This window comes from Gekko japonicus, unplaced genomic scaffold (assembly GCF_001447785.1).
Source record: "Gekko japonicus isolate JY-2015 unplaced genomic scaffold, Gekko_japonicus_V1.1 scaffold49, whole genome shotgun sequence".
In the NCBI taxonomy this organism is placed as follows: Eukaryota; Metazoa; Chordata; class Lepidosauria; order Squamata; family Gekkonidae; genus Gekko; species Gekko japonicus.
This window is the reverse complement of record NW_015173674.1, coordinates 839,265-864,377: the sequence shown is the minus strand read 5'-3', so window position 1 is coordinate 864,377 and position 25,113 is coordinate 839,265. Positions and strand designations below refer to the sequence as shown.

The following is a 25,113-nucleotide window of genomic DNA, read 5'->3' as shown; positions in this document are numbered from 1 at the left end:
CTGGGATTTTTTTAAAGAATGCCAGATTTCAATTAATATATTTTAATGTCTCAATTATTTTTATTTTACAAGCTCTATCAGGCAGATTCCTGGAGAGGTAGCATAAAAATCTTCTACATAAATAATAAAACCTCCTTATGAAAATTGCCTCATTTTTGCATCACAGGTACAGGAAAATCAAATGTAAAATCTACATTAGCTATAATGCTTTCACACAACATTGCTGCTGCTCAGCTCAGAACGGAAGCAGTCTTGCCAATAGGCAATTGCACTTTGAAGCCACATATCCGTTCTTCATGAGGTAGAATGTAGCTTCATTTTAAAGATAGCTTCTTTTCCACTTTGTGTCCTAAAAGATACATGTGCATGCAAACGACAACCCTGAATAGCACATAAATAAATAGTATTACTGCCTTCTGCTCAGATGGATCTTATAACTCTGTTTTGTTAAGTCTTCCTTCAAGGGAGAAAGACTTCCTCCCATTGAGAACAACATTTTATAATGAAGAAAGGCTTCGTCTGATTTCAAAAAGTCTTTTTTTATGAAGGTACTCTTTATCTGTTGGAGGAAGACACATGTGGAGGATCCAACCCCATAATAAATAATGTTTATGGAAATGTTTACTTTGGGCTCCCAAACAAAAAGATGCAAAAATCTTCTGGGATATGATCTCAAAGGAGCTACACACTAGATCCCCACTCCTCTGCCACATTTCTGCCAACTTTTGGGAGGCACATTTCAAGGCCTTATTTGCCTCTGATTTCAAAAAGTCTTTTTTAAATGAAGATACTCTTTATCTATTGAAGACACAGGTGGAGGATCCAACCCCGTAATAAATAATGTTTATGGAAATGTTTACTTTGGGCTCCCAAACAAAAAGATGCAAAAATCTTCTGGGATATGATCTCAAAGGAGCTACACACTAGATCCCCACTCCTCTGCCACATTTCTGCCAACTTTTGGGAGGCACATTTCAAGGCCTTATTTGCAATTCCATCTGCTAACAGCACCTCTGCCCAAATGACTTTCATGCCAAACCATGAGAAATGGCCCCGTGTCACAGTACCAGAAATTAAACTTTTAATATCTCAAATAAAATATGGAAAAGCCCCAGGCCCTGACCTGGTACCTGTGGAGCTATTTAAAGCAAATGCTGATTGGTGGGCAGAGATTCTGGCACCAATATTTTCACAAATAAACAAGATAGGAATTTTGCCCTCCTCTTGGTGAAATGTAATAATAGTCCCCATACATAAAACAGATGATCCAAGAGACCCAAATAATTACCGGCCCATAAGTTTACAATCAGTGGTAGGCAACTAATATTCTTCCATGCTATATGAGAAGTTACTTTCCTGGACTGGGGATGAAGCAATTCTGGGCAGAGATAAAGCAGGATTCCACAAAGAAGCAAGTGCAGTTGATCATTGTCACACTCTCCAGTTCATTGTTGAAAAGTACAGTAGCTCAAAAGATGGATTGCTAGCTGTTGCCTTCATGGACCTCAGAGCAGCTTTTTACTCAGTGCCCAGGCAAAGACTATGGGACAAATTGAATAATTCATCTATTGACAAACGTCTCCTATTTTTGATCAGACAACTAAATGACTAACCTACAGCCCAAGTGAGATGTGGTTCATCCAGTGAACTGACCAAGGCTATCCCATTGAGCAGAGGAGTTAAGCAAAGATGCATCCTTGCTTATTTGTATCTTTTTTTTAAATCCCCAAAGGGATATTTTTATTTTTGCAATAAACTACAAAACTACAAAGAAAATATTAGGGAGGGAACTACATCTAGGGATAAAGAATAGATAACCACACTATACTATAACCCCAAGAGGAGGGGATCTTATCCCCTGTTAGTGTAAGTGTTAATACTATAAGTGTTAGTATCACAATATACTTGTAGAGTTCTTGTTTATCTCAGCTTCAATGTTTATATGTTAATATGTTAGTTGTTATGAGAGAACTTTCTGATCATCTTCTTGTTCTTCGCTTCAAAAGGCTATTATCCGAGTCCTTCTGCCTTTACTTCGGCTTTCTGTCTCTAAAGTCATATACAACTCTGGCAGCACCTGCTCCCGTTTCTGCAGCAGAGTCCTCCTTCGTTCCCAAGGTGGCAGAGTCACTAGATTTCGTTTCCTCCTCCTTGGACTCTTCCTCCGTTCCCAACTGGCGTCGCAAAAATTGTTTAGCTTTGGAAGTGGAGTCTATCTTCTCTCTTTTATTGTTGATCTTAAAGATGACACCCTCTGGAATCGCCCACCTATATGAAATTCCATTGGTTTGAAGGAAAGAAATTCCTTATAATTTTTCCTCTTTTGTCGGATTTCAAATGGAATATCTTTTTAGGTTTTGATGATTATATTTCCCATTTTCAGTGGAGTTGCTGATGTCACTTTTAAAATAGCATCTCTGGTCTGTCTTCTTGAGAATCTGACCACTATTTCTCCAGACAGGCTGGGTTTTTTTAATATAATTGGAGTATGCCCTATAGGCTGTCTCCATTTCTTTTACTAGCTCATCCACTGTTAAGCCTATTGCTGGAGCTCGCTCAATCTCCGGTGCTTGTCCCAGTCAAACCAGCTTGTGCCTGGAGGCCACACAGCGGCTGGACCTTTAGGGTGGGGGGGAGCCTCAATTCTCCGACGTTCTGCCGTCGAAGAGGCTACCCCTCAAAAGCCCTCTGGCCTGGAGCCTATCACAAAGGCTCCGTGGGGGTGTCACTTGAGGTGGCACCCCTCCAAGGTGCTGGTGTGTGGATTGCTCTTCCACGGTTCAGGGAGAACATCCACCATTGTTGCTCCATAAACCAGAAGTCAATTTGTATCTTAATGATTTAATTCCTCATATCTCCAGAGATGAATTCCATTCACCTCACCTGGCTCACGTGAAAATTCCCTGTCTTCTATATGCAAATGATACCACTCTCCTGTCAAGATCTGTGGTTAGCCTTCGCTAGCTTATAGGTTCCTTTGTGAAGTACTGCTCCAATGAGAGTATAGATATTAATGTTAGCAAGTCAAAGGTTCTTCTCTTCAGCAAAAAACAAAGGATAAAGAAATACAAATGGGCAGTAGCTGATCAACCTATGGAGTATTTCAAATATTTAGGAATTATTTTTCAAGCAAATCTTTCTTGGAAAGTGTACCTGAACTCCATTGTAAGAGCTGCTTTGAACACTGGGAAGGCCATCCCAAGATTCTACTATTCCTCTGGGGGACAATATGTTATTGCAGCGGTTAAGGTTTTCGTCACTAGAGTTTTTGCGCAGATGCTATATGCTACCAGGGTTTGGCTCAGAGCAGTGACAGACAACATTGATTAACCATAACTAAGATTCCTACACAATATCTTGGGAGTTCCTCAGTGTGTGTCTGGAATAGCCCTGAGAGCCGAAGCCGGGAAGATGTCCTTTGAAGCAAAGACCTGGGGAAGAGCATTTAATCTGAAATGTAGGATATTAAAATCAAATCCAGAATCAAGTTGCCTTGGACTAGTTAAGATAGACCACCACATAAGTGACTGGGATAGAGTACTGGATCACAAATGGTCATGCCTGGGTATTACCCAGGATGCGATGGAAGCAATGAGTAGTGAAGAATTGATCCAGCTCACCAGAAGAAGTCTTCAAGAAGAAGAGATTAGATTTATACCCCACCCTTCACTACCCAAAGAAATTTCAGACTAGCTTACAATCTCCTTTCCCTTCCCCTCCCCACAACAGACACCCTGTGAGGTAGGTAGGGCTGAGAGAGCGCTTTCGAAAACTCCTGGTGAGAGAACAGCTCTGAAAGAACTTGTAACTGACCCAAGGTCACACCAGCAGCTGCATGTGGAGGAGTGGGGAATCAAACCATTTCCCCAGAGTAGAGTCTGTGCTCCTAACCACTACACCAAACTGGCTCTCTCCTAACCACTACACCAACTGGCACTACACCAAACTGCCCTACCTTCAGCAGTGAGGATTCAGTGGAATTCCATAATTAGATGGTCTTTGCAATTGTGGCAGCAACAAAATTGACTCTGTAGACCACATCTTCTTCGATTGTCCTAAATTCTCAAAACTAAGAGCTGAATTGATCTTCCCATTATTTAATCAGAACTCTCTTTGTCCGGAAGGGAAATCATCCTGGCTACTCAGTGACAAAGATAAACAAACTACTCTGTGCGTGGTGAAATTTTTGGCAACTGTTGTTAAGTTACATGATAACTAACTTTTAGGTTATGGGATGAGAGTTTGCTGTTTTAGGTTATGGGATGAGAGTTTGCTGTTTATGACATAGGTTGTAAAAACAGTAAGAAGTAAAGTAAATTAAAATAGCACAAGTAAGGAACTTTTATTGACACTGAAAATCATCAAGTATAAAAGTCAGTGTGAAATGCCTGAAAGATAAGCCTTAAAGACTGATATTGACCGGAGGTTTTACCACATTATGCAACTGATAGTGCAGAGTCTGCTAGCCTCTTCTCTTTCTTGTTTTAAGTGTTATTTTCCATTCAGACATGCACAGGCAGCTGAACATGTAATATAAGTAATATCTTCTGTATCATACTTTCAGTCTAGGGAGGCAGTTCTTTGTTAAATGCCCATTTGATACCTCAGATTGTCATGGTGTGCAGAAGTTTCATTTTGAAAATAAGGAATTGGAGCCATGTTGCATAAAAAGCTATCCTGTGGTTTTATGTGGCATCTTTGAAACCTGATGCCTAAGCTACACTTGGCTTTAACATCAGTGAACAGACATATGCCTCCAGATGCAATTTCCTGTTAGCAAGGCTGCTTTGATTTTGAGCTGGGCACCAGCAATGCTGTGTGAAATCAACTTCACTGTGACTTCTGTGAGGTTAGGCAGAGTACTTCTACATAGGATTGCACTGTTAGTGAATGTCAGCGCTTTCCTTTTTTCATATTTTGTTTCTGTAAGAGTGTATTAATTAAAAAATGTCCCTTATTTATACTCCTGTTATAATTTGCACACTTAAAAGTGCTTTCACATAACATTTCATATGCCAGCTCAAAACTAAGGTAGCTACCTAACTACCAAACTGTTTCCCAGATTCTGCATTCAGGGTTTACATAATGTGTCAAGCTGTCCTTGCTATTAGCATACTTGATCCTGGCCCATTCCTGCCCATCTAGAAGACAACACAGTTGGGAATCAAAACTTTCAGATGGGAGTGGTTTATATGGTATATTGTTTCGATGTGTGGTGAGAGTTGGGGGAACTGCGAGAATTCACCTTACTGCCTCATCCCCAGCGCACACTTGGCATGCTATCTCTGCCTCCAGTGCTAGCAGGCATCCACATAGTGGCATACCATCTGACTAAGGTACTTTGCACATGAGGACAGGCTAATTTGGTTTCCACATTGCTGTGGTGGCTGCTGATACAGTACAGTGGCAACAGGGCTTCTGTGTGGCAGGTTTCTGTGAGTCAGTGGCCATTCCCCTTGCCACCGGAGGGCTTTTTTGTTTTAATCAGAAATTGTGTATTGTAACATTATGATTATTAGAGCCACTGTATTCCCAGCTTTCATTCTTTAAAGAAAAAGTATGTCTGTAGCGTCTCTCATTGCAGAGATGTAAAAGCACCTCTGTGCAGCAAAAGAATCTAGAGACTTTTAAAAAATGAAAGTTGGGAATGTGTGAACCCTATACACTGATTGTTATAACTATATTCAAATGCCAGTTAGAAAAATAGGAAGCCCCACCCCCTGGCGGTGGGGAGAATTGCCACTGCAGGGACAAGGGGCATGGGAAATTGGCTGCTATGTACAAAGGACTGGCAAAGTCCAAACTTTCCCACCCAGAAGGCAGCCATTCAGGCTTGCTGTGATCGTTCCTAAAACATCACAGTGAAGCAGGTTTGGGAAAGACTGGAAAAAAGCCATGGAAAATCTGGAAGGCGCATGAATGCACTAGAATGCTGTGGGGAAGTGCGGGGACAGGATTTCCCAAGAGCACTGAAACCCATGCTTGTACACATCATACATGGTAATGTGTGATTGTAACCATGTGTACAGGGCCTACAGTTGTATGTTTTATGGAAATTTTTGAAACCATGAGAGTAACCCCCCCCCCATTTTTCTCTTGTTTTTTGAGGAGGGTGGCTATTTTCAGGGCGAAATGAAATATGTGCAATGTTATTTGACTGCCTTAACAATATAACATGCATCCTTTGTAACATAATTAGCATATAAAATTGTACTATTTAGCATATTCATGGAACTGAAAAGTATGAGTGCATTACTTTGGTAGGAGGAAAATTGCTAATATATCCAGTACTTGAGACACGGCTGCGAACTGCTACACCCTATGCTACCTTAGCACATGTATCTTAATCTTTGCCATCTGGGAGGGAAGGAAAAATAGAAGTTGAAATCAGAAAATAGATTTTGTACAAAAGAAAAGAGAGTTTATTATCTGGACAGTCTCATTCATTCACTAAAAATTATTGACATTTATACAATAATTATATAAATTATATCCTGAAGAGAATACTGTATATGTCTGCATATAGGAAATATGATTATCTAGTGCTGTAGACTATCTTGCATAGTTAGAGTCCACACTCTTAACCACTACACCGAACTGAGTCTAGTAGACAGGCATCTACAATACCACATTAAAATTTCACTTTGTATGAACAGAAATAAGCACTATAATAATGTTTGCATGCTGAGAAGTGGCATACATTTGGTTAATTTAACTTTCATGACACATTCTGGTTGCAAGATTTGTTTCAAGGTTTGGAGCAGGGAACTGTTTTGCCCAATCTTCTTACTTCTCAGAAGCTAAGCAGGGTCGGCCCTGTTAGTACTTGGATGGGAGACCACCAACGGAGTCCAGGATTGCTATGCAGAGCCAGGCAATGGCAAGCCACCTCTGTCCATCTCTTGCCTTGAAAACCTTATGGGGTCACCTCTTATGTTCTTATGATGTTATGATAAGTCCAATAACAGGCAGTAAAGAAATGCTCTGATGCTAGCAGAGAAGAACCTATGCCATGTGGTAAATTTTGAAAGAGATCATTCAGAAACCACAGAAGTAGGATTTCTGCATCTGAAGCACAGGAAAGAGACCATGTATACTATTCTTCTGATGTTAATGCAATCTGCTTTGCCATTTTCAGCCTGAAAAATTCAAGTTCTGCTAGTTAAAAACTCACAATAGGATTATTTAATGTGTTTGTCTCAGAATAGGGACAGAAATTTAACACTGGGAAAGGCTCAAGATAGCACTGGAATGCCCATTGTTGGCAAAGCCAAGTAAACATAATCAGAAATAACAGAGTGTTGGAAGTACAGGCTGGCATACTGTGGCACAGCTTATGCCAGCATTAACAGACAAGCATCATGAGAACAACAAAGGTATCATTTTGAGGTCCTGGACACTGCAGATGACAAGCAGTTTTCCAAATAGGTGAAATAAGAAATTCAGCAGTTTTGCAGTCTTATTGTAAATATGTTTACTGTGTCAGATATGTCCCACTTAGTTCATTGAGTCTTTGTTCTCTCTCTCTCTCTCTCTCTCTCTCTCTCTGTCTAGTACTGCTCATACGGCTATCGCCTTAAGCAGAAATTAGAGCCAATTTTTTAAAGACCTTACACAGTATTATTTCTTTTATATTTGATTATTGCGGCTATGAATTTTGCCACTGAGAGGGTGACACGATAATTTGTATCCGATAGTAGCCATGACACCTGGGCTCACACATTTAGCAATTCCTTATCTTTAAGTAAAGGGATGGCTAAATTAGCCCTCAATTCATCAAATATAGGGCACTCCATAATCATATGTTCAATGGTTTTGATTGTATCAAAACCACCAAGGAAAGAACTTTCACTCTTGCCAAAGTAAAAGCTCTTCTTGAGTCTTTGTTCTTAGGATTGCAATGGTAAGCAGGTGCAGTTGGATTGAAATGATAGGGTACACTCCTATTTTTAATTTCTGTTCTTCAATTTGACAATTTTTAAAGTCATAAAGATCATTGTATCTTGATTATACTATGTGTGGTTGTATAATTTCTGGACCATCACTATACTAAGAGCCAGTGTTACTTGAGCAATATCCCCTGGGGTTGGTGGTGTTTGGTGTGGAAGTGACCATAAAAATTACATGTCACTTCCACATGATCTTTCTAACACCCTCACCCTTTCTTCACAAGGAAGAACCATGTAGACAAGGGCAGACTTGCTTGTGGACATCTGCGGAATACTGGTAAATGTGTGTGCCAGGTTCCCATCACTTAAGCATTACATGTAGTGTTTTTCATCTAGAGAACCCTGTGGATGTAGGAATATCAGAGATGTGGAATGAGCCTAGGCTTCTGTTGCTGTTCATTGTTTGCTTCTCATATAGGAAAGTGGAGAAATTGTAATTGCTGTTAGACCAGTGGAGCAGACAAACCAATCGAAAGCCATCAGACAGTTCTGCAGTATGTACAGTCAGCCAAACACTAAACTGCACTTAACCCAGGCTGGGACTTTTCAGTGGTTCAAGAAATTGACAGAGATAACAGCAGAAAAAGGGATGACAAAAAGATTGTGCAGGAGAAAGGAGTGAGTTGGAGGGAACTTGGACATGAAAAGAAGTGAGTGGAAACAAGTGTGAGTCTGGGTGGAAATAAAATAAAAGAGGAAGGGGGAGGTTTGCTCCTGTCTCTTTCCTGTGATGCATACATTTCTATGGCTCTCTGATCACACTGGAAGTTTCCTGATTGCACTTCTTGGCCTTCCCTGATAACACCCCCAAGAAACTTCCCATTCCCAGAGCAGCGTTGCACTTTTTTAAAAAAATGCCTTTTAAACATTAATAAGAAAACAAATAGATAAGCATCTATTAGTAAGGTAAAGGTTCCCTTGCTCGAAAGCCAGTCGAATCCGACTCTAGGTACAGTTTTGTTAAAAAATAAAGGCATGGGGTGCAGGGGGGTGGGGGGTGGAGGCAAGAGCCAGCATTCAATTCACTGCTATCCAAGGGCCAAGCTAGATGTGACAGTGTCGTGGCCACCACAAGGATTCCATCACCATGTTACAGTTATTTAAAAATGCTACAAGGTGTGGTGGGCTAAAGTGTTTCTGTCACCCTCCCCCCATTTTCTCAAGTACCAAAACAGCCACATGCACCCTGTGGCTGTTTTGGCACTTGAAAGGGGGGGGGAGGACGACAAGAGCACCATGCTGCTGTCCCTCGTAGTATTTTTAAATGGCTTTAATATGGTGCTGGCATTCTTGTGTTGGCCACAAGGATGTCATCATGACTAGTTTGGCCCAGCTCTGCGGTTTTAGTTGTAAAACCCAGGAGGAAGATCAAGCTCACTATACAGCTTGAGAAGACTGTGTGTACTGCTTTCTTATTATGTCTGCCTATATCCTGAAAGAGGTGTTTTTTGAACAGAAGGAGATTTGCCAAAAAAAGTGCCATGCATTGTACCTACTGTCGGGAGTGTGAGACAGGACTGGGATTCATTGGTATGCTGCCTACCCTGCTGCCCACCCATCCCTTTGTTTGAGCTGGTGAAGGTATAGTCATAAAACCAAAATCAAGTATAAATCAAAGTATTATTTTTTAAGGTTTGTAATATTTGGGGGGATGATAAATCCAGAAAACCTGTGTGTGTGGTTTTTTAAAAATGTTTGTAATATTGGGACAAATTGCAGCAGGAGAATTGTTGAGGTAACAGCTCTAAAAGTACAGAAAATGGTTTATTCTGCTGCCTTAATAACATTACTTAATAACATTAATAACATTAATATTTACTAATCATTTATTTAAAATATTTATTAGCTGCCTTTCTTCCTTATGGAGCTCAAGGCAGTTTACTAATAGATTACATAAAAATCATAAAACCAAAATTTAAAGTCATGGTTTAGGACTGCTTTAATCAAATGCAGTCCTAAATAAAAACTGTCTTCAGCTGCCTCCTAAAGATTGAAAGTGAGGGGGCCAGACTCACCACCCTGGGGAGGTTATTCCATAATCGTAGGGCTGCCACTGAAATAACAGTTTCCCCCCAATTTTTTTATAAACCTTAAAAATAATACATTACTTTGTTTTTACAAAAAAGGAATAGTATATTCAGTTTTACCAACCCCAGAAAACATATAGTTTGACACCAATATGAGCATCCTAAATACGAGAGAAAAAAATCTGCCACCTTGCAAAATGGCAGTTACAGGAAAAATGGCTTTCTCTGCAACCAATATAATAGTGTATTTGGGATTCATTGGTGTACTGCCTCAAAAACATATATTTTGACACCAAGATGAGCATCCTATGTGAATTTTAAAAATCAAAATAAGCATATCTGCCATCTTGAAAAATGGCGGCCACAGGAAAAATGTCCCCAAATTAGAATGTCTACCCAAGAAAATTTTAAAGCGATAATGTCCTTAAGCACACAAAACAATAAAATTCTCTCTCTCTCTATGTGTGTGTGTGTGTTGTGGATCTAGGACCAGTGGTCTCAGAGGAGGTCTTGATATAAGGGTCTGTTGTGGATCCAGGACCAGTGGTCTCAGAGGAGGTCTTGAAGATTCCTAGGCTAGTTGTTTAAGGGGATTTTAGCACCCATGCTGAAGCAACCTTGTTGTGAGCAGCTCAGGACTTTATGGTCTCCATGACATCCATGGACTTGTCTCCAGTAATAACAGGGCCCACACACTGTGCAGGTCACACTCTTGATCTTGTGTTCTGCTCTGGTCAGGAAGAAAATGATTTGAAGGTTGGGGGACTGAAGACTATCCCTTTGTCATAGACAGATCACTACTTGCTGGGATTTAGACCTGCTGGGGTACCGAGACTCCATAGGGGTGGGGGATCGGTTAAGATAATCTGCCCCTGTAGTCTGATGGATCTGACTGGTTTTCAGATGGCATTAGAGCCAATGTTCCCTCTATTTTTTTGCCCTACTGAGAAAAGCAGTTCAGATTTTGAACTGAATAGAACTGCTGTAATCTTAAATGGGCAATGGGCAGTGCAAGACCCTGCACAGCTCCAGTTTGCTGTTGAGAGGGCTTCCTTTGTTAATGAGTGGCTGTTCACACACACAGCTTAGAGGGAACACTGATTTTAGGGCCTTTTTCTGCTGATATGGTCAACACTCCTGTTTTTGCCCTGGTTGACTTCTGGAATGAGGAACTGACCTGGGCAATTGACACAATTACTCATAGGTGCCCTCTCTCTGGGCTAAGAGCCTGGGCAACCCCTTAGTTTACGAGGGGCTGTGAACAATGAAAAGACGAGGGAAACAGCTAGAGCAACAATGGAGAAAGACTCAGGATGAATCCAGCAAGGCATGAGCTCAAGCTCATTTGAAAGCCTTTTCTAGGTCAGTGGTGGTAGTGAAAAAACAATATTTCTCCACCATCACTGCTAACACACAGTGTAGACCTGCAGAACTCTTCTGGATGGTTGGGACTATTGGGTTCCAGACTACAGGAGGAGGTAGACTGCTCTGCAGCCTACTGTGATAATTTCATTAAGCACTGTGGATAAAATCTCTTGCACCTGGTCTGACTTGGACTCTACATTAGCAGTGACAAGATCAGATGGTCCCAGGGTGCTGAATTGTTCAGTTGTGTGGGATACCTTGCAGCTTGTCCAGTCTTAGGATGTGGACAGGATTCTTTGCAGTTTGAGAACTGCCACCTGCTTGGACGAACCCTGTCCCTTCTGGCTGCTTAAATATGTTAGGGGAGGGCTGGCAGACTTAGGAAAATTAGGATTCCTCCCTTAAAGAGAGGGTGATTGAAGAAGGCGCAGGCAGGGCCGGCTCCAGGTGCTTCTGTGCCCTAGGTGAGGCGCATATGCCAACCTCCCGGTGGGGCCTGGAGACCTCCCAGCTGGTTGCCTCCTTGCCCGCCCTCTCCACCCCCCACCCCACTGCCCTTGAGTGAGTCCCTCTCCCGGTGCCCCAGGCCGCTCCCTCCTAATGCCTACCTTCATCTCCATGGATCTTAAAACGCCTCTTTGCCAAGGGGGGTGGGGGCGGCGGGAGGGGAAAATAGGTTGCGAGGGAAGGGCGACAGGCGAGCCAGGGCTGCTGCTGTGCAGGTCCAACGGGTGGCGACATGGCCCCCTCCCCTTCCCCCCTGCCGCTCCAGGGCTGACTAATTGGTGAAGGAGCGGCCAGTGAGGGGGCGCGGGAGGCAGCGAGCAGGAGACACCCCCCCGATCGATCCTGCTTCCCGTGGAAAAAACCGGAGGCAGTTTGACAGCCCCTGCCCAAAGGATCTGCTTGTGCTCCCCTCCGTCCCCCAGTTGATGAGCAGAATCAGGCCATGCAGCGGCTGACGCAGCACCGGGGGTGCCCATGGCCCAGCCTGAGTGGGGAAGGGCGTGAGGGGGGTCGGGAGGACATGCCCCCCTCCCCAGGGTTGAGGGATAGAGGCCCACCAGCTTGGTGCGACTGGGGGTGCTGGGAAGGGGTCTGGCCGGAGGCAGAAAAGTTCTGGGAAGCTTCGCACTGAAGCCCATAACAACTTGGAGAGCGGCACTCAGTTCTGAAGCCTGTCTCTCCCTCATGTCGGGGGGGGGGGCGGCTTGGCGTGGCATCGTCTCCTTCGTCTCCTTGCAGGCCGGTCGGAGAGGCGCCATTGCCAAGTCCAACGGGCGGCAGGAGGAGGGGGCTTTGGGGGGGGAGGCACAGTTCAGTGTGGCGCCCCATCCAGGGCCTGCCACCCCATCCAGGGCCCAGCGCTCTAGGCAAATGCCTAGTTCGCCTAGTGGGTGAGCCGGCCCTGGGCGCAGAAACTTACTCTAGACCCAGGAGACTTGCATAACTACTGCCCAGTCTCAGCTGTACCATTCTTGAACAAGGTGATTGAACAAGTGGTGGCTGGGAACTTCAGGGATTTCTTAAAGAGGCAAAATTTTTGGAACCATTTCAGTCTGTTTTCAGGTCTGGTCATGGGACCTAGTGGGTGAGCCAGCCCTGGGCGCAGAAACCTACTCTAGACCCAGGAGACTTGCATAACTACTGCCCAGTCTCAGCTTTACCATTCTTGAACAAGGTGTTTGAACAAGTGGTGGCTGGGCAACTTCAGGGATTTCTTAAAGAGGCAAAAATTTTGGAACCATTCCAGTCTGTTTTCAGGTCTGGTCATGGGACTTAAACAGCGTTTATCACCCTTGTGGGTGACATATGCTGGGTGATGGGTGGGTAAGTGCAACCATGTTAATTCTTTTTTGGACTTCTCAGTGTCTTTCAGTACCATCCATCATGGTATCCTTCTGCACCACATTTCAGGGTTGGGACGGGGAGGCACTGTTCTGCAGTGTTTTCAGTCCTACCTCAAAGGTATATTTTACGGTGCAATGCTGAAGATCAACCCCTTGTCCTCTGGCTTAAAGGGTCTGGCAAGATTCTATCTTGTCCCCCCTACTTTTCAATATCTGTGTAAGCCTCTGGGAGAGGTCATCTGGAGATTTGGGCTGAGCTGCCATCAATATGTGGATTACAGCTCTGTCTTGCATATCCAGGAGATCCCAGGGAGGCTGTGAAACCTGTGAACAGATTCCTGGAGGCATTTTTGGGATGGATGAGAGCTAAGAAGCTGAAACTTAATCCCAACAAAATAGAGGTGCTACTGCTTGGAGGGAAGGTTTGACCCAGGAAATGGGATATCTCCTGATTTGGATGGGGTTGCATTCCCCCTGAAGGAACAGGTTCATAACTTTGGGGTGCTGCTGGACTCGTGTCCTGTTGGATAAACAGGTGGCAGTGGTGGCCTGGGTGACTTTCACCAGCTTCAGCTGGTGGGCTAATTGCATCCCTTCCTGGAAGGGAGATCTTGGCACTGTACTGCATGCCCTGGTAACATCTAGAGATTAGATTACTGCAATGTGCTGCCCTTGAAGACTATCTGAAAGCTATTGTAGGTATATAATGATGCAGACTGAATGTTGATGGCAGTGAGCCATAGGGGCCATATCACTCAAGTCTTGTTCCATCTGCACTGGCTCTGAATTTGCTTCTGGACTCAATTCAAGTTTGGGTACTGACCCGTTAAATTCCTATATGCTTGGGACCAAGATACATGAATGATCACCTTCTCCCATATGAACCTGCTCTGGGTGCCCCTGCCATCCAAGGCTAGATGGGTGGCAACCTGGGAAAGGTCATGGCACCAAAACCTTGGAGCTTCCTCCCCCTGGAGATTAATCCTTCTATTTTTGTCTTCCACCAGTAGGTGAAGGCTTCTTTGTTTTGTTTGGCATACCCCCTCCCTGGTTGTAATATGTTTGTATGTCTACATGCTTTATTGACATTAAAATATTTTTATAAATCTTATTTTAAATGCTGTTTTAAATGGTTTAATGTTTTTATGTGAATCACGTTGGAGACCCTAAATAGGTGGAAAGGCGGCACAGCAATGTTTTAAATAACTAACTAAATAAAATGCAGTAGCTTTGCACTACTTCAGAGCAAAATATTTCACTGATTATTACACAGGAAATAATAGAACAGGCAGTAAAGGAACACACCGCCTGGAACATGGAGAATTTTGATTTTCAGTTGTACAAAACTTTTTAGGCAAAAGAAAAGGTAGATAATACTCAATTGTGTGAAGAGCAGATTAATAACTAATGTAGATATGGATTCTGGTGAGGTAGCCGTGTGGGTCTGAAGCAGCAGAACAAAGTTTGAGTCCAGTCTTGGCACCTGTAAGGCCAACAAGGTTTATTTTGGATATAAGCTTTTGTGTGCATGCACACTTCTTCAGATACACAGAAATGTATACTTCTTCAGAAATGCAGACTTCTTCAGATGCACAGAAATGTAAATACAGTTAGCCCCAGATTGCAGACAATCACAAATTGTAATTCAGGCAAGCAGGGATTATCTTTTTGTCCTTTTTGAATTGATTTCTCAATATGATTATGTGTTTGACAGCAAATCCATAAAATGTGGGTTGGGGGAACATTAGGTGGAAATGCTAATTACTGAGAAGTCAAGGGAACCTAGTAATCTAGATTTGTTACATTCTTTAATGTTATGAGGGGCTAGTCAACGTCAGCTATTTGGAATACTGGTGGCCAAATGCTGGTGACTATCTGGAACAAACTGGGCAGGCACAGAAGGGGGTAGTCTTATGGCCTAACTAGACAGAAGGAATGTATAATGTGGAGATCACATCCCTAGGCATAGGGAGAAAACTGCAAACAATATAAACAAGAAAAAGGTGGATTAGAGAGTTTCTATGGTACAGAGGATGTAGTAGGTATTGGCATCCAATCACATGTGATTGGTCTCACTGGATCTCATGACAACATTGTGAGGTGAATACCCATGTCATAGGTACCCTGACCTGCATGGCCCAGGCTAGCCCTCTCTCGTCAGAGCTCAGAAGCTAAACAGGGTTGGCCCTGGTAGGCACTTGGACGGGAGATCACAAAGGAAGTTGAAGTAGAACAAATTTAGAGTCCAGTGGCACCTTTAAGACCAACAAAGGTTTATTCAAGGTATGAGCTTCTGTGTGGATGCACACTTTTTCAAATACACTGGAAGTTGAAGGTTACTACATAGGGGCAGGCAATGACAAACGTCTTCTGTCCATCTCTTGCCTTAACAACCCTACATGGTCACCATATAGGCTTGCCAAGTCCCCCCGGGGAGTGGGGAAACCTCCGCTTTATGGGCCCGTTCCCTGCCGCTGGCAAATCAGGCCCCGGGGGAACCCCACCCTCAAAGCACGTGACGTGCACGTCACCCGGAAGTGACGCGACCAGGCCGGGCATGCTGGGGACGGCGCCAGGGTCATCTGAGGGAAAACTCTATGTTTTCCCTCTGATGGTCGTGGCCCCGCCCCCAGCGTGCCCGGCGTGGTCGCGTCACTTCCGAGTTTTGTGGTTGTGCGCACGCACACTCCCGGAGCAGCACTGGAGTCCCCCGCTCCAGCACCGATCCGACTTGGGAACCCTATCACCATAAGCCAACAGCAACTTGACAGCATTTTCCACTACTATAGGTGGCAAGTTGAGTCTCAGATACAGTAACTGCCTACGAAATGTTTATTCTTGAAGTTAGAACATATGTGTTGGGAACAACTATTTCAGCATGTCATCTCTATACTATAGTAATTCAAGAATGAGATGCCTGAATTGTTGTTGTTGTTCATTTTTATTTTTAATTTATACCCCGCCCTATGCCACAAGTGGGCTCAGGGCAGCTTACAATATAAAAACATCATACAATGAAATAATAAAACAATAAATGGCAGCAACAGATTAAAAAAAACATGCCTCATGTCAGGCAAAAAATTGCAGGTACCCCAAGAAACTCCAGTGCCCAAATAATATCCAAACAGCAAGAGCACTAGGAGGGGGACTATGGACAGGGGAGGCCAAAATGGTTGAAAGTCCGCTGCCTCAACCAAAGGTCTGGCAAACAGCTCCATTTTACAGGCCCTGCAGAACTGTAGTAAGTCTTTCAGGGCCCTGATCTCAAGTGGAAGCATGTTCCACCAGGCCGGGGCATTGGCTGAAAAAGCCCACTCTGGCTAGAGAGATGGGTTTGTTTTTAGAGAACAGAAAGTATGATGTTGCCTGTGATGTGTGCAAACTTTTTTGATGTGTGCAAACTTTTTTGACTGTCAGCTCCATTCAGAGCAATTTAAAAACATGTGAAACCTGTTTGAGATGAAGTGGGACAAAATAGAAGAATGTACACCTGACCACCTTCAGCTCTCTTAAAAACTGTTGTCTATCTATAGTCTTTGGGTTGAAGCCTTCTAAATATGGATGTATTGCACCAGCACTGTATTATGGTCTTACAAGGAGCCAGGCAAATCACCAGAATTGTTTTCCTGTTGCTAGACTATCCCATGTTGTTTCTCCTTTTTTAAGTTGTTTGTGCATGACCGAGGGAGAGAAGAAAAGATCCCATTTCTGTTTCAGCCTTTCTCTTCCCTTCCTGTCTCATCAATACCTATCAAGAGTGCTTTCAACTAACCCCAACCCCCCCCCCCCCCGTTTTTGTGTACTGAAAGGGAAATGCAGATGTGTGTCTGTGTACACTGCCACAGATCCAGAATCAGTAACAGAAGTGATGTGTATACAAAAGCCATGAATACATTTCCATTTTAACAGGACTGCTTTGAAACTCCAATACTGCCTGAAGTTTTAGCGATGCTATCACAAGAAATAGCTAAGTTCTCAGACCCGTATCTTGCTGAATTTGAATCAGTGCGGAAGAGAGTTAGGTTTTTAAAATGTATCCAACAATGTTTTCAGGTCTGCAAATCATGGAATAATCTGTTGTTGACTTAGGGTTTCAAACAAGGTAACACTTTGCTTCTCAAGGTGTCTCTTTGTATTTGATCTTTGTGAGGATTTGGACACAAAGGAGCTAGCAGTATAGGGTTTCTTTTTCCCCTCTGTATGTTTAGTCTTGAGCTTTTTATGCTTTTCTGCAGAGGAGTTTATTTGTGCTGATCCTGTTTATTTTATCTCCAGGCAATACCAACAGTCTCTTTGCACTGGACTACATCAGTGGTGCTTTAACTCTGAATGGGCCACTAGACCGAGAAAATCCTTTCTACAGTGCTGGATTCATTCTTACAGTGAAGGTGAGAGAATCAGAGGGTAGCTTTATTGGAGCAAGTATTTCAAACTACCTCAAGAGAGAAGAAGTGAATATCAACTTTTACAGCAAGAGCTATAATGGAATTTCATATGAAATTGAGGCTACACATATTTTGGAAATTTGGGATTTGAAATGAAGTTTATTTTGTGCAGATTTGGGTTTGTGAGAGTTTCTGCACATATAGCCCAAAATGTGTTCGGTTTGGCATTTAGTATATAGGACACACCTAGAAGAAAAACCACAAGACTCATTACCGTATCTTTATTTCTGCCCATATGATGAGCTCTCTAGTTTTTAAGTGTGGGCTGGGGGGATAGTTCTTAAAAGCAAAAATAACCATTAATGAAAAACTGTTCCAGAAATTTAGTTACGCCCCTGTTGCCAGAGTTATAGTGTTTGTATTCCTTCACATAAAGACAAAAATAATATTTGGGATGAGGATGAAATTTGAAAAACAAGGAATATATTTACCAATTGTTTCCCATAATGTTGCAGTTGCAAGCAGACTCTGGTGATCTTGCCTGACTTGAGATCTTTGAACAGTGGTGCATACCCTGATGTTTCCAGTTTGGATAAAAGTGACTTCAGAATTCACCCATTTTCATTTCCAGCTATCCATGTAGGTACTCGCACAGTGTCTTCATGTTCTACAAACAGGTTTACAACAACAGACACCACATAATTGACTGTTCAAATGGTTAAAATTTCAAGGCTTTACCATGAGGTATATTTTGTCATGCCTTGTAACAGTGCCCTAGAATAATGCTTGGCTTTTGAGTACCAGCCATTATTCTGAGTTAGAAATGTCAGGTTGGGGAATACGAATAACATAAATTACATAACATAAAGGAGGTAAGTGGCATGTAGCCCGGACTTGGATGGCCCAGGCTAGCCGAGTCTTGTCAGATTTTGGAAGCTAAGCAGGTTCAGCCCTGACTAGTATTTAGATGGGAGACCGCCAAGGAATACCAAGGTCATGATGTGGAGGAAGGCGATGGTAAAACACCGCTGAATGTCTCTTGCCTTGAAAACCCCTCTGAAGTCACCATACGTTGGCTGTGACTTGATGGCACTTTACACAAACACATGCACACACGCACACACACACACAAAAGTGGCATGTGAGGAGCACAGTGCAAATAATCATGCACAGCATGTTTTCAGACATGAAGAGAACTGAATAATAGCAAGAGTTAACATATAGGAAACAGGTTGCATGTACTGATATTCTTTATTACAAATTTATTTATTTAATAAGGCAAGCTTGTCTTTTTCTCAGACCACTTAGAATCCAACACAGGGAACAAGAGTTACAAATAACAATAAAATACATGCAAATTCTACCTAAGAACAAAAAAGCCTTAAAAGTTTGAATAAAAACAATTGAGCCATCGGTTCATACCCGTTTATAGACCCTGAAATGTTCTTCTAAACAGTTGTGTTTTACAGCCTCTCTGGAATCACAGAGCTGTCTGAAGCTCTGTTTTGTTGCTGGATTCAGCAGTCAAGCATCTTTTCTGTTTACTAAGTGCTATAAATGTGAGAGAAATAGAACCACTTAAGAAATAGAGAAGAAATAGAACCCACTTAATGCCCCTTGTGCCTGCATGGCAAGCTGAGCAGTGCCACAGGGCAGGAATTCCTCAAGAAATACCCTTAGTGGAGCTTGCTTTCAAGAACTAGAGCCATTACAATACTGAGTGGTCTTTTGTGGTCATTTTGGTAACAATATTTATATATTTATAATCTGCTTCTCCCCGAAGATGGAGCTGCGGTGGCTCAAGTGGTTAAGACGCTGAACTGCAGGGTGTGGAAGGTCAGTAGTTCAGCAGTTCAAGACCCGGGTGCCGCAAGACGGGGTGAGCTCCTGTCTCTAGTTCCAGCTCCTGCCAACCTAGCAGTTCGAAAGCAAGAAATTGCAAGTAGATAAATAGGTACCACTTCGGTGGGAAGGTAACAGCGTTCCGTGCGCCTTGGTGTTTAGTCATGCCGGCCACATGACCACGGAAACGTCTTCGGACAGCGCTGGCTGTTTCGGCTTTGAAACGGAGATGAGCACCGCAACCCTAGAGTCGGATTCGATTGGCTTTCGAGCAAGGGAACCTTTACCTTTACCTTTACTCTCCCCGAAGTAACCCAAAGTAGCTCACAACAAAATTAATATAAATAAAATAAAATGAAACAATAAACTGTGTCTTAGACTGGTCTGGGATTCAGGACTATGTCATCTGAAGGCACTGGCTGAAGTAACCCAAAGTTGCTCACAACAAAATTAATATAAATAAAATAAAATGAAACAATAAACTGTGTCTTAGACTGGTCTGGGATTCAGGACTATGTCATCTGAAGGCACTGGCTGTGAGCCATAGGCTAAGAGCCAAAAGGCCAAGAGCCATTGGGATCATATCTCTGGCCATGCCTAAACTCTGTAGTACCTGAAATTGGAATGGAAAAACAGAAACTTAGCAAGATGTTACAGCTGGCACAAACATTCTTTGCATGCTTTTTTCATGTTAGGGAGACCTTGGCCACAACCAAGCTATAGGAACCTTTAATACTGTGCAAAGCCTTCAGATATGTTACACAGCAAGAAGATTACAATGAGGATGATCAAAGTGAGTTGTCTAACAAATGCATTGCCACATCATGTTCCACTACCTAGAAATTTCTTCCTCCCTACCCACACCATCTCCAATCACAGGTCTTTAATTAAAATCAATACTAACCTAACAAGCTGCTTGGAAACATATACAGTAGTATGGATCCCACTGGATGGGATAGTGTGGGGTTGAGAGAGGAAAAAGCATCTATTAGAGAGGTCATTGATTGGGAGGGTGGCAGGCAGTTTCCAGAGGTGTACTGATCACCTACTAGCTGCCAAGCAGGGCAGTACTTTGTCAGGGAGGGAAAGTGGCATGCAATTACTCCACTTGACCTCTGCTGAGGGTCTTTTTGGTGGAATTCTACATGGTCAATATGCTATTATCGCTGTCCCTTGAAATCCTGCTTTTTCTCCAGATCTGTTTTCTTTAGTTAAAGAAAAATCTAACTGGAGACAGAGTCTATTTTTAAATGGAGAAAGGCTGCCTTTTCTTCACTCCAACTAATAAACCCAGTGTGAGTTTTGCAGTCTAGTTCTCTCCCTGCAAAATGTAACATAAGACCTTGCCTTCTTTCTCTGGAAGTCTGCTGCTGCATGGGAAGAAGGAAAGACATGATGATACATATGGCCTTCACAGCAGAGTCTCTCAAATTATAACCCAAGGGGTTCTGTATTACACACCAGGGCAGAACTGAATTATTGCATGAAAATTACAGTGGTGGAAAAGGGATTCTATGGGGTACAAAACACTCCCCAAAGACATGTGTTTGCATTTTTTTCCCCAAAGCAGGTCACCAGAGTTCCTCTTCTGTTCAGGCACAGTTTTCCTTCTCTACTCATAATCATTACCTCTCAGAGAAAGTGTTGTGAGCGAAATATCACACCACTACATGTTAATAAAAGAAGAGAACCTCAGATGAGTTACAAAATTCCACAGGCTGGGCTGTGAGCCATCAGATTCTCCCCCCGCCCCTGCTTTTTGGAAGGACTTACTGCTAGTATGCCTGCATAGAGAGCAAGGGTACCATGCTTCCCTGCCTTTCCTTGTCTGCATGCTGAAGCAGCAGCAGGACAGTGAGGTGAAGTCACTCAGTAGTGAAATTCAGGAGGGGTAGCCATGTTAGTCTGAAGCAGCAGAAGCACGTTTAAGACCATCAAAGCTTTATTCAAGGCATAAGCTTTTGTGTGCAAAGCAGACTTCTTCAGACAAATGGGAATAAAATCTCCTCAAGGGCTATTTACAGGAAAAGAGAGGATGGGGGCAGCTGTTAGGAGAAGCCACTCAGAACCAAGATACATATGTAGAGCTGAAATTGGGTCAGGTGGCCAGTAACATCAATGGATGGCAGCAAATTAGCACATAAATGGAAGAGTTAACAAAGAGATGGCTCTGAGTGGCTCCTCCTAACAGCTGCCCCCCTTTCCCCCCATGAGTAGCCCTTGAGGAGATTTTATTCCAATTTGTCTTGTTCTGTTGCAGGAACTCTGATAAAACATTAAAATGTCATTCTATAGTATATGTGAAATATTGTATCCTTTTTGTGGAAAAACCATGTTGGAGCATTCCTTGGCAGACTTGGGGGCTGGTTGTATTTACACAGCAGATAATGGAAAGATGTCTGCTCCCCCATGAGAGTTTGTTTGCTGGTTATAGGAAATGTGCACAGTCCATTAAAACACATGGCACCTAGGATATAGAATGTATGAGTATGAAGTAGAACTCATAAGAATTTTGCTTTCTGGTCTGTATGCAACTTCTTTACGATGACCATAGCTTTTACATGTCTCTGTTCTAATTCTTTGAAATAAAGTCCACCTTGTTTTTCTATCCCGATTTTCCTTCTCGCAGGGCACAGAGCTGAATGATGACCGCTCACCATCCAATGCAACCGTGATGACCACCTTCAACATTCTTGTCATTGACATAAATGACAATGCTCCTGAGTTCAACAGTTCTGAGTACAGTGTGGCTATCCCTGAACTGGCCCAGGTTGGCTTTGCTCTTCCACTTTTCATCCAAGTGCAGGATAAGGATGAGGTAAGATTTGAGGACCAAGATTAAACACATCTGCTGCTGATGTGCCTGAAGTGATTTTGATGTGTCCTTTAAATTCTGCTCCTGCCTTTCTTTGCTTCTTCTTACTTCACATGAGAACTGGAATCTGTTTGCCGACTTTTTTTTAATCTTGATAGCCAAGGTATCACATAACAAAGGAAAATTTAAATAATAAGGGATGTGTCATTTTAAAATGAAGAACACTCAAGTTGACATTTTTCTGACTAACATGTCAGTGCTTTGTTAGGTCTTAATACATACTGGCACATAACCAGTTATTCACATTATATTTAAAGTTGGAGACATTGCCCAGTCCTTTTCAGCACATTAGATTGAAAGAATGACTCTGAAACTCCTCGTTATTGCACTTAATTATATTCTCAATATTACATATGTCCCATCTAGCCCTTATAGATTGTTGGCATGAATTTCAACCGATTACAATATACATTTCTTTGTCTTAATTCTGTTGTAAAATGCACATTAATGAAAAATCCAGCTTTAAATTTATTTATTTTACAACTTCTATTGGTGATTATTTATTTGTTGTCTGTTTTATTCACCCAAGCAGTAGTCTTAGATCTATCCTGCTTCCCATAATTTATTTCTTCTTCTAACTGTAGGGGTGCCTCTTATTGTTTGCCATTTTAATTGTAATCTATGGTGTGTGAAGTTATATAATTCCTGTGTTGTAATGAGAAAAGTTGTGAGATGTGTCAGTAACAGCTTGTGGCAAAGCATGCAGTTTCACCAAGATAACCATGAACTTTGCAAAATAGCTTGAGCATTTTTCAAGTATCTCCTTAGCTTATAAAGTAATTTCCTTCTGTAAGATGGGGACAATGTAGCTGATGAGTTCCAGCAAGTACTGTTACAGATTTTGTGCAAATGAATTTCTTCCTTTCTCAAGTTGTTTTTATAAATGGAGAGATTGTCTAGTGACAATCATGAATCTATGAAAATGAAAGCTTCAGTTGTTTCATCAGAATTCTTCCATGGGATCATTTTATATCCTGAATGCACAAAATGGCTATTTACATTCAAATGTATCTACAGGAATTAGAAGTTCTGGCTGTGTAGAAATCAATGAAAATGTCACTAAAGAGTTTAGATATAATTTTATTCCCCTATCTCTGATCATAAAGCAATTGATGGTCATATGAATACATGAAGCTGTGAATCAAGCCACTGGTCCATCAAAGTCAGTATTGCCTACTCAGACTGGCCATGGCTAACCAGGCTCTCAGGCAGAGGCCTTTCACATCACATACTGCCTGATCCTTTCAGCTGGAGATGCTGGGGATTGAACCTGGGACCCTCTGCATGCCACGCAGATGCTCTACCACTGAGCCACAGCTACCCCCTCCTGGTTCTTGTGTACTGGTCAATTTGTATATCAGCATAAGTTGAGTAGAGAAAGCCATGGAAAAATGCTGCGTGCTTTCCTTCTCCCCACCCCATCTTGTAGGATGCTCACATGGGGGGCAGACCAAAAAGTGACTCTTGCTTTTTCATTTGTGAAGTAGAACTCATTATATACTTGCACTATTTCTGAGAAAATTAAGTAAAGAGCATGGACAGGAAAAGAACATTAGCATACAACTTACTGGATACTAGTCCAGTTTTTTCACCTCCAGAGGTGGCCTTTTAAACCTCTGCCACTGCCACATGAGGACCTTCTGGTCTTAATGAGAGGCAGTTCTGTAGACTTTCTGAACCATTTGTTATGCATTACCCTGCTGGATATTATGACGACAGCGTGTCCCAGTTGCTTGAGATGTACTGATTTTTGTCTCTGACTCCAAATGACTCAGCTCTTTGGACTTCTCACTACTAATTTCTCTTCTCAGGAACCTTTTATTCCTGATGGGATTTAATACCTTCACTTATGTGCTCTCACTTGCACACACACACAAACTCACTGTCTCTCTTGCTCTCTTTTCACTGGCTGAGGTTACTCCACTACCACTTCCCTGCAGCATTACGTGCTTTCTCTGGAATCCTTAATAGAGCTTCTATTTATTGCAGCAATGGGCCATTTCACTTAGGAATTCCATTAGGGTTTTCCCAGCCCCAGGCTTATGTGTCTCAATTACTCCTCATATTTGACTCCTGCAACTGATGTCTTATTTCCTGTGCATCATCTCACCCCTATGCCACAATCTACAATGGCTATTTTAAGTAGCTACTGAACCCTTGTGGAGGTATTTCTGAGCTATCTGAAACTCTTGCTTCTTTGGTATCACATGTTAGTTACAAGTAGATAAATAGGTAACCTTCCCACTTCGGTGGGAAGGTAACAGCCTCCTGCAGGGTTCACTAAAGCTCACCTGAAAATTTAAATAGGAAGTGAGGGATTGTGAGAATTTTGTTTTGAAATGTGCATTCTGTAGATAAAATGGTGAATTTTTTGTTGTTGTTCAGTCACACAGTCGAGTCCGACTCTTCGCGACCCCATGGACCAGATCACGCCAGGCCTTCCGGTCTTCCGCCGTCCTCTGAAGTTTGCTCAACTTCATGTTCGTTGCATCTATGACACTGTCTAACCATCTCATCCTTTGCCGTCCCCGTCTTCTTTGACCTTCAATCTTTCCCAGCATCAGGGTCTTCTCCAGTGAGTGCTCCCTTCTCATTTGGTGGCCAAAGTATTTGAGCTTCAGTTTCATTATCTGGCCTTCCAGGGAACAGTCAGGGTTGATTTCTTTTAGGATTGACTGATTTGATCTCCTTGCAGTCCAAGGAACTCTCAAGAGTCTTCTCCAGCACCATAGTTCAAAAGAATCTATTCTTCGGCGCTCAGCCTTCCTTATAGTCCAACTCTCACAGCCATACATGAATACTGGGAATACCATTGCTTTG

At 42.6% G+C, this 25,113-nt stretch overlaps 1 protein-coding gene across 1 annotated transcript in view; it reads left to right on the top strand.

Moving 5' to 3' along the window:
- The window catches only part of CDH23 (cadherin-related 23), a 797,360-nt gene that overhangs the window by 373,178 nt on the left and 399,069 nt on the right, over window positions 1-25,113 (top strand). The window contains exons 9-10 of the mRNA XM_015422891.1: window positions 17,467-17,579; window positions 22,048-22,236. Of these exons, the coding sequence (XP_015278377.1) occupies window positions 17,467-17,579; window positions 22,048-22,236 (302 nt within the window). The remainder of the gene's footprint in view (window positions 1-17,466; window positions 17,580-22,047; window positions 22,237-25,113) is intronic.